General features: G+C 33.9%; 1 protein-coding gene across 1 annotated transcript; it reads right to left on the reverse strand.

Moving 5' to 3' along the window:
* Nucleotides 1-7,057: 7,057 nt before the first annotated feature.
* LOC150093452 (uncharacterized) lies at nucleotides 7,058-8,911 on the reverse strand. The gene is made up of 3 exons (XM_090414095.1): nucleotides 8,847-8,911; nucleotides 8,130-8,713; nucleotides 7,058-8,045 (listed from the first exon to the last, which is right to left on the reverse strand). The coding sequence occupies exons 1-3, from the start codon at nucleotides 8,909-8,911 to the stop codon at nucleotides 7,543-7,545; spliced, it is 1,152 nt and encodes a 383-aa protein (XP_090270221.1). The 3' UTR covers nucleotides 7,058-7,542.
* Nucleotides 8,912-10,477: the final 1,566 nt, after the last annotated feature.

Consider the following 10,477-nt stretch of genomic DNA (forward strand, 5'->3'; position numbering starts at 1 on the left):
TAGGGCAGTGAAGTAAGGCCTCAACACTCTTTAAATAGCCGTTCAAATTTATATCGAAATCAGTGTGGAAGGCTTGTTCCAGACCAGAGACTGCTGTGGTCAGCCATTATTCCATGTTCTGCTAATTCAGACTTATCCGATTTGTAGTGAAGAATATAAGATTGATGTTCTTGTATTCTCTTTCTATTGAACGTTCAGTTTGCTCAAGGTAAGAAAGATGGTAATCACATGAAACTTGGTATACACCAGGAAGAGACATAGTTCAGCATTTATCTTTAGAAGAAGGGGAAATAGGTGAATAGTATACTAATAGGAATATAAGTAGCTACTAACTTAACAAAAATAGTAAATCTAAATAATTTCATTTCCTGAAAGGGAGTAAGAAGTGGTCAAACGATTTAGTCGAGTATGGCTTCGAAAAAAGTGCCTTCAGATGGAAAATTGCATCGAAATTGTATTTTGGACTGCTTTTTTTAATAGTTGAACAATTCTTGCCAGTACAAACTTCTACACGGAAATGACCTATCTACTCTTCGTACAAATGACAAAGATATAAATCAGTGACATCGTGAAAAAATTCTCAGACATGCGGTTTACTGCGTTCAGAAAATAAATTTTAAAATTCATTATACCACAGCTTTAGACATGTTATCATCAGGTAGGCAAATACCCTAACAGGATATAAATACCCTAACAGCCGACCTGGTTGGGCGAGTGCTTAAGCATATCCATTCTCCAGCCAAATGGCTGCGGGTTCGAATCCCACCATGGCCATGGATGTGTGTGATTGTCTGTAAAAAGAAAATAGCGGTTGTGGTGGGCTGTAGATGGCGGTGTAGATGATGAAGTTTGGTGGAGTGGTCAGACGTGGAGTTGTAGAGTTGATGCCCTCCTTCAATGAGTCTTTGGACTCCCTGGAAGTGTGGTATAATAATAATAATAATAATAATAATAATAATAATACGTTACTATCTGAAATAATGTGGGTATTGCGGTCGATTTTATTTAGTATACGGGATCAAAAACCCAAGTTTCCGAGATTAAAAAAAAAAAAAAAAAAAAAAAAAAAAAAAAAAAAAAAAAAACCTGCTTGCCCGTGCCAGAGATCGATTAACTCGATATCCGGTAGAAAATATGCTTAGAAAACTGTCCTTCTGTCGACGACTACACTTGAATCTAAGTCTAACTTCTAGAGACCAAGCCGAAGAGAGCGAAAGTGCCACTTCCACAACTGCTACACAGAAAATAAATGTAGTATAAATCATAAAAAAAGTATTTGAAATCAGTCACAATATTAGAATAATTTTTAACGTGCTTAAAAATATCAGAATAATGCAAAAAATGCACACAAATTACAGTCAAAGGGAAACAACCTGATAAATAACTTCGTTGCCTCATCCGTAGCTTTAATGTCCGTTCGTAAATGGTTGGGTATATTATTTACCAGCAGTTCAGTCTTTTTAATCGAAAGATGCCCATATGATCTGCAAACTAGAAACAGGTTCATTTTTGTCTCTTGGGAATACATCTTGAAGGCGTTTCTTTAATTCCACCACAAAATCTCAAAGGGATGGATTTAAATCTGGTAAGTTTGCAGCCAAGCGCTATTGGAAGTGTTACAAGAAGCTGAATCTTGCTGAAAAAGGAATTCTCCATCACAAAGTTTGGAACGCTTTCTGTTCTGGCATCAGAAGATTCAATTGATGGTGATTTCCTTTTTCAGCAAGATGGTACACTTTGGAATTGACCCTTTCATACACAATACACAGCCTACCTGGACCCTCTGCGGTCATACAAGTCCTTTAATGGCCATTGTATACACATTGTGTGTGTGTATCCCATATAGTACCTTATAAAGTTATCTATCTTATCCAGTATCTAATTTTGCGGTATTATACAGTGCACCAAATCCCTTACTAAAAGCATGAAAGAAATTATAAATTTCTTACATAGTGCTCTACAACATCGCTGTTTCTTTGTTGACTTCGGCAGCATCAGGAATCACCTAATTGAATGAGTATACTCCGTTAAGTGTGTCTTAACGGTCGCTTGTTCGCCACGTTATTGTATTCTTGTTTCCACGAATTTTTAATACCTAAATTTAAAAATCTTAGTGTAAGAGGTCGGAGGATAAACCACAAAACTTTGAGAAATTTAGTTAGCTATTCTTTCTACTTCTTTTTTTCAAGTTCTTTTTCCACTTTTCTTTTTTCTTTAAATTTTATTTGCAGTTCTGTATAATTTTTTTGTCTAATTTTTTATGCCCAGAAATATATATTAAAGTAAAAAACCTATTGAACAAAAACTTGTTAAGATATAAAAATAAATATAAATAAAAATAATAAATACTTAAAGAAATGGATAAATTTTCCTTTGATTTGTGAAGCTATAGGTTAAATTTTGAATCTACTTACCTCAGTGTGAATTAACTACACATTCACTGTGTGTTTAGATCAAAAATTCGACGATTTACAAAACCACGTGAAGTCCATTCCTCACGAACGCCTAAATATCACTGCGTAATAGAGATTAAGCCGGATATAAGTACTCGCCACAGGGCCTAACTGCCGAATGCAACAAGTAACAAAGAAAGTCGACAGTGTAAGGATCCTCCAGCACATGATGCCCTGGGCGAGCTCCGAACTCTATACTATACATAACGAAAAAACTTGTGGTGTTTGTTAAATGTTATTAAAATTTGCAGTATTCAATACGATCTATTTAGTGCATGTCCATATTTAATAAACGCTAATATTAAAACATGTTCATATTTTATTTTTTCCACTAACGTCAGCGGCCCAGCGATGTGATGCGATCCATCGCCTGCTTATCGGATTATGCCGACCCTGCACACAAAACATAATTTCATCGCATAAAATACCTTTTCCCAGTCCTCTTGATCCTAAAAGTCTTTGCTTACATCATCGCACTCTAGCCGCCTTTTGCTTGGAAGTCATAAAGGGATTCGTCTTAGGCACAAGTGATTTAAAACCTAATTTCTGAATTTGTCCCGACGTCGTAGATTTAGACACATTCACACCTACTTCTTTCCATCCCCTATGAAAATACCTCACTTCAGATACGGTTTTTTCTCGCCATTCTTCAATCTCCTCTCATCTCCTGATGTAATATCTAACATTATGAAATTTTGTTATTGCTTTTAGTAATAAGTAAAGGTAATAACGAAAGGTTTGTAAACTCCGGTGATTAGAATACTGTTCCAATTCTCTACTCCCACTTGCATGACAACATATCAATTCCTTAGCTAAAATCTGTGGAGTTTTGACTTCTTTGTTCAGACACCGTACGCAACTTCTTAGCTTCCGATATGTCATTCGTTCAACCCATGTTTAGCAAACGATTCCTCACATACGAGTCAGTCCCGCAACTACTAAAATACATGCAACTTCTAAGCTCTCCTTAAAACCGATCGAAGAAATTTGGAATAATGTAATATTTTGAGTCACATTAAAAATTATTCTAAATTTTTTAAATGCTTTCAAATAAAAATTTTCTTTTATTTAATTTTAATTTAAATTCATTTATATATGATTTTATTGGTAAAATAATCTTGAAAGTAAGTAGATTTCGACGATGCTAATTCATAGTTTGTAATAATTATTTTTTGCAATAAATTACAATTGGAAATCTTTCAACGCAATTTCTTTGATTATTCTAATTTTTTAATTCGGAGGTGTGGAATCTGCGGTGGCTTTTAAGTAGTGACTGTTATGTTTATAACAATCACTACAATAGATAATATAACAGTCTAGGTCTTCCTACTTATTGAGGTCGAATCCAGTCTGGGAAGTGTTTCAGTGAATGCAGTCGAGTATGTGACATACAGGGAAGAAAAATTTGCACAGAGAAAGAGCATCATGAGAGAAATAAATGAAAAAAAAAAAAAAATTGAATTTAAACGATTAAAAATGGGATTAGAAATTATGTAAATCGCTGTCATCAATAGAAGAGATTACATCAGTTCACATTTAGGTGAAGTTTCAAGTAATATTTCCATGAACAAAAAGTCGGGAGAAGCACAAGTCTTTTGAAGTAGAAAAACGAATGTGTGTGTGTGTGTGTGTGTGTGTGTGTGATTACTTGATCTAATTTGCTTTTTTGAATTGAATTTCAGTTATATCCCCGGACCCACATTGTCATATCCGAAACCTCTTTATTATAATTTTTAAAAAGATTATAAATTAAAACGAGTATTTGTTAAAAGCAATGATGTTATTAAAATGTTTTCACTTCATAAAAAGAACTGCATTTTATTAAATTTCAGAAGTGAAGCTCCTCAGCCGAAATTGCTTAGAAATTACAATTTTAATTGCTGAGTAATTTGTGCTACATGACTTTTCTGCAAAGTAAATGAAAACAATTCTCATTTCACACTAAACTAAAAAACAAGGAACATATGAAATGGTAGTGTTAGCAAATATAAAAAATAAATAACTCTGATGAATACAGTAAAACTAATCAATTAAAATTTTATTCATCCAAAAAGTCACTGAAAAAGACCTCTTTGAAATTTAGGATGAAAAATCTAAAACGTGTAGTGAATTTGGGCATTACCATATAGTTGCTGCTGCCGTCTTCCCACTTTCATTACTTTCGTGTTTTTATCTACTCTGACGGTGGTGAAACGTGAACTTCAAAGGACGATAGGTGATGTGGCTACACATTAAAAAGGTTGGATGGAAACTTGTCTATGTTACTAGATATTAACATGTAGAAAATTCACCCGAGAGTTCTCACAGAAGATAATAATCAGTGATCTGAAATTATTTTCATCTGCCTAGTGCCTCGTACCAGAAATACCAAGCTCTTCAAATATTTCTCCGATTTATTTTCTTTTATCATCGTCAATTGTGAAGCTATCTATTTAATTTAAACAACATGCGAAGAATCGACCGAATACCATCAAAATAAACGAAATTCGCAGGTAGTCGGTTAGGGAAACAAGTGTATCCATTCCTTCAAGATTTTATTTCTCATCTAGAAACAAAAAAAAAAACCCTTGAGGTGACTTCAGAATATCCCTGCATGGTTTTAGCAAATTCCGATACCGCATAGCACTAAACAATGTCTACAGAAGGTCAATATTTGTGATATTCAAACCAATTTCGTGTACACTGTTTTGATAAATTTGCAATAACTTTTCCTTTAGTGCATTAAGTATATTTTTAAAACTCAAGTGACACTTGAAAAAGCAGTGTGTCTCACAAATGTATTATTTATTTTCAAACCACAAATAATAATAAACCCATTCACAAGGATTACTTTTACGTTGTACTTAAAACGGCGACTTGGAGAAATGCAAATATAATTGTACATGTGACAAGGACACACATTCACCCATCACTCAATTGCTGTGTTGAATTCTTCAGTGGGTCACCACATGTTCCTTTCGCGAGCATATTTTCTCGCACGTTTGACAAGTGCAATGTTTTTCATCAGTGTGCATTCTCAGATGTGTTTTCAAATGCGAACAACGTGAAAGCCTCTTGAAGAAATTATTTAAATGAAAGGGATATTAAATCCCAGATTATTTCAAAGTCGAATAAGAAACTCAAAGATAAAAGTCTATGAGTTTCATACCGAATATAGCAAACTATAAAATTTTCGGGGAATTTTAGAGTAAGCTAAACCATGGTTCAATATCAGGGCAACTCGTAGCAAATATGCCCTTCATTTAAATAATTTTACCTCACCGTATTGAGGCCTTTTGGCTCTATATTTCAGTACCTTATTGGCACACCCTTTACTGTATCTCATATAGCAAAGCATATAAGTTCTGCTAACTAAAACCTTGTTATTATCTAGGTCTACCTAATAACTGATGAGACCTCAACAAAGGTCGAAACCGGCCTGGTTAGGAAACTTCCCCCATAATGTACAATATCATGCATCTCCTATGAGATGTGTTTTTACATTAGGAAAAATATTTAGAATAGTGATCGGAACTTTACCCACTTTTGCTACAAGTCGCCCTAGTATTGAACCATATGTTTTGATAATGCTAGGATTCGACGAAATTTTTGTACTTTGCTATATTCGGCAAGAAACTTAGATTTCTATCTTTGAGTTTCTTATTTGACTTTGAAATAATGTGGGATTTAATATCCCTTTAATTTAAATGATTTCACATCGCCGAAGTGAAGCCATTTGGCTCTTTATTTCAGTAACTCGTGATGAAAATTTCAAATGGAGAAGTTTCTCTCTGGTGTGAACACTTCGTGTCTTTTCAGGTGAGAATAGTTGAAAATTTTCTTGTGAGAGATTTTGCATGTAAAGGAGTAATCTGCACTATGCCGTTTCATGTGATTTTTAAGAGAGCCTTATTCAGAAAATTGTTTTACTCATATTTTACATGAAAAACTTTTCTTTAGTCAGACGGTTCCATTTCTAGTGCTTTTCAAGGGAGCTTACAGTTGAAAACGAGACACGTGAAAGATTCCTCATCAGTAAATGTTCTTAGATGTCTTTTCTGGCTAGAAACCATTGTTTGAAAATTTTGCATGGAAAAGGTTTCTGTGGACAAAGAGTTTCATGTCTTTTCAGATTCAAACTATCTGAAACCGTCTTGTTGCAAATTTCGAAAAGGTTTCTCACCAGAATGAACCTTAGATGTCTTTCCATACTCGAACCATGAGAACACTTCTTGTTGCAAATTTCAAATGGAAACGGTTTCTCTCTGGAGTGAACTCTATCGTGTCTTTTCAGGTTAAACAAGCTGAAGAATTTCTCGTGAAAAGGAGTAATCTGTGGTTGACTTTTCATGTTTTTTTAGATAGATTAATAAAGAAAATTGTTTGCCACATATATTACTTGTAAAAAGCTTTTCATCAGTCCGATGATAGCCTTTTTGGTGTTTTTTAAGTAACTGCATAGACTAAAACGTAGAGCTATACAAAGGAAAAGTGAAATAATTTTCACCAGTATGAACTCTTAGATGACCTTTCAGATGCGAACTGCTTGAAAACTTGTTACAAATTTCGCATAGAAATATTTTCTCACCAGTATGAACTCTTAGATGTCTTTTCAGATGGGGACTCTGTGAAAACATTTTCTTGCAAATCTTGCAGAGAAAGGTTTTCTCATCAGTATGAATTCTTCGATGTCTTTCCAGACTTGAACTGTATGAAAACATCTTGCTGCAAATTTCGCATAGAAATGGTTTCTCACCCGTATGAACTTTTAGATGTTTTTTCAGATCTGAACTGCTGGAAAAAGATCTTGTTGCAAATTTTGCATAGAAAAGGTTTTGATACTCTTTGATACATCAAAGAGTATCAAAGACTGGTACTCTTTAATGTCTCTGAAAATACTTCAGAGTACCAGTATGTACTCTGATGTCTTTTCAGATGCGAACTGTTTGAAAATGTCTTGTTGCAAATTTCGCATAGAAAAGGTTTCTCACCAGTATGTATTCTTAGACTTTCATTTGTGAACTCTCTGTAAACCACTTGTTGCAAATTTCGCACAGAAAAGGTTTCTCACCAGTATGAAGGCTTAGATGATTTTTCAGATGGGAACTGTTTAACGATTTCTTGTTGCAAATTTGCAGAGAAAAGTTTTCTCATCAGCATGAATTCTTCGATGTCTTTTCAGATTTGAACTGTGTGAAAACAACTTGTTGCATATTTCGCATAGAAAAGGTTTCTCACCTGTATGAACTCTTAGATGTTTTTTCAGACTCGAACTGCATGAAAAATTTTTGTTGCAAATTTTGCATAGAAAAGGTTTCTCACCTGTATGAACTCTTTGATGTCTTTTCAGATGCGAACTGTTTGAAAATGTCTTGTTGCAAATTTCGCATAGAAAAGGTTTCTCACCAGTATGCATTCTTAGATGTGCTTTCATTTGTGAATTCTCTGTAAACCACTTGTTGCACATTTTGCATAGAAAAGGTTTTTCACCAGTATGAACTCTTCGATGACTTATCAGATGTGAACTGTTTAAAAATTTCTTGTTGCAAATTTCGCAGAGAAAACTATTCTCATCAGTATGAATTCTTCGATGTCTTTCCAGACTTGAATTGTCTGAAAATATCTTGTTGCAAATTTCGCATAGAAAAGGTTTCTCACCAATATGAACTCTTAGATGTCTTTTCAGATGTGAACTACATGAAACGTTCTTGTTGCAGATTATGCATAGAAAAGGTTTCTCACCAGTATGAACTCTTAGATGTTTTTTCAGATATGAACTACATGAAAAGTTCTTGTTGCAAATTTCGCATAGAAAAGGTTTCTCACCAGTATGTATTCTTAGATGTTTTTCCATATGCGAATTCTGTGAAAACCACTTGTTGCAAATTTTGCATGGAAATGGTTTCTCACCAGTATGAACTCTTAGATGTGTTTTCAGAATTGCACTGACTGAAAACTTCTTGTTGCAAATTTTGCATAGAAAAGGTTTCTCACCAGTATGAACTCTTAGATGTTTTTTCAGATCCGAACTCTCTGAGAACTTCTTGTTGCAAATATCGCATAGGAAAGGTTTCTCACCAGTATGAACTCTTAGATGTCTTTTCAGATTCGAACTCTTTGAAAACAACTTATTGCAAATTTCGCATATAAAAGATTTCTCACCAGTATGAACTCTTAGATGTATTTTCAGATCCGAACTGTACGAAAACTCCTTGTTGCAAATTTCGCATAGAAAAGGTTTCTCACTAGAATGAATTCTTAGATGTCTTTTCAGATGCGAACTGTATGAAAATGTCTCCTTGCAAATTTCGCATGGAAAATGTTTCTCTCCAGTATGAATTCTTCGATGTCTTTCCAGACTCGAACTCTTTGAAAACAGCTTATTGCAAATGTTGCATAGAAAAGATTTCTCACCAGTATGAACTCTCAGATGTTTTATTAGATCTGCACCGTTTGAAAACTTCTTGCAAATTTCGCATAGAAAATGTTTCTCACCAGTATGTATTCTTAGCTGTTTATTCATTTGTGAACTCTCTGTAAACCTCTGTAATCCTGCAATCTGTAAAGAAAAACGAGGTAATTAATGCTAAATTAAAACTCGATTTATAAATAAAATATTCTCAACATATTATCTAATATTTAATAGCAAATAATGTATGCATGTTAATCTAGAAATTTATTAATGAATAGTGGACAAAAAATAATGTAAAACTTTCAATGGACAATAACAGAGATTATTGCTCTTTAAAATGAAGTAAGAAAACCTGATTTCGCTTGCCAATGGCATCGTGACAAAATAATAAATTAAGCAGAGAGCCATGGAGTCGGATTATAATCGCAAGTTGAGCATGTCCTCAGGAATAACACTAAGAATGACCTTTGATATGAACGTATTTCTTGTACACATGGAAACTGCAAAAATAACAGTCAATGTTTATAGATGGCTTTTCAATCTGCAAGTGAATTCTTTAAGAGATCTCACATTATTCAGTTCGATGGATATCAGTTAATACCAGATGAACAATTGTGATTTATAATTGTAGAAAGCATGAACAGCTATTCTTTTGTTGATATTATTGTCTGTTCTTATTTCATTGGATTTCCTTCTCTATCATCTAAAGCAGGGGTTCTCAACCTTTTCCATTGATGTACCACTATATTTAATTCAGGATATTAGATGTAACAGTAAGCAAATTTATTCTGGAAAAGCGGTATTTGTTGGTCTCAGGGGGAAAATAAGCATTTCTCTATAATACTAATGATTTATTTAGTTATTTTTTATTTTATTCAGATATTTATCAGAGAAATAGTTATTCTTAAAATCTATTCAATGGATTGGTCTGTAAAATGTGCAATTTTTAAAAATTGAAATAATAATGTGTGAATACATAAACAAATTTTGACAAACACATATTCCTCATAATGGTGCTCCAGTTGTCAAATAAACTTACAATCTGTACAAACTATAAATGTAACATATTTTTATTTACAGAACGCACATTCTTGATTCTGTGTGAAGTTGTGCTTGAATAGCTAAACACAGCTTTTTAATGTCGGTTTCAACTGACTGAATTTGAGTCTTAAATCGGGTTCAACACTAAACTTCATTTTGATATAAATGCGAGAAGAAAACCCACATTCACAAAGGTAACTAGTTGCAAACACTAACAGAAATTTTACAGCTCTGAGATCATTGAATATTCATATTTTCTTGCCAACCAGAAGACTTAAATCCATCCTTTCGATCGTTTGCATGAGACTTCCGTCGTAGGAAAGCTCGATCAGTTCTTTCTTGGAAGGTGTTAACGTTTCTGGTAAGGTATCATTAATGGAAAACGGCTACGTGTTTCCAGTATCGATTTCTTTAACGATGAAGTCAAGTTTTTTCCTAAGAGCCGCAGTTTTATCCTGTACCAAGAATAAGGAAGTACAGGCACCCTGCAATGTTGTGTTCAGCTGGCAATATAAATCTGCCAGGTAAGTCAACCAGGCAAGCCACAGTTCATCAATGAAATAATTCAAGTCTGAGTATGAGGATTTGTCAA

Source organism: Typopeltis vanoorti, chromosome 24 (genome assembly GCF_054136105.1).
Source record: "Typopeltis vanoorti isolate ZY-2024b chromosome 24, IOZ_Tvanoo_1.0, whole genome shotgun sequence".
Taxonomy (NCBI): Eukaryota; Metazoa; Arthropoda; class Arachnida; order Uropygi; family Thelyphonidae; genus Typopeltis; species Typopeltis vanoorti.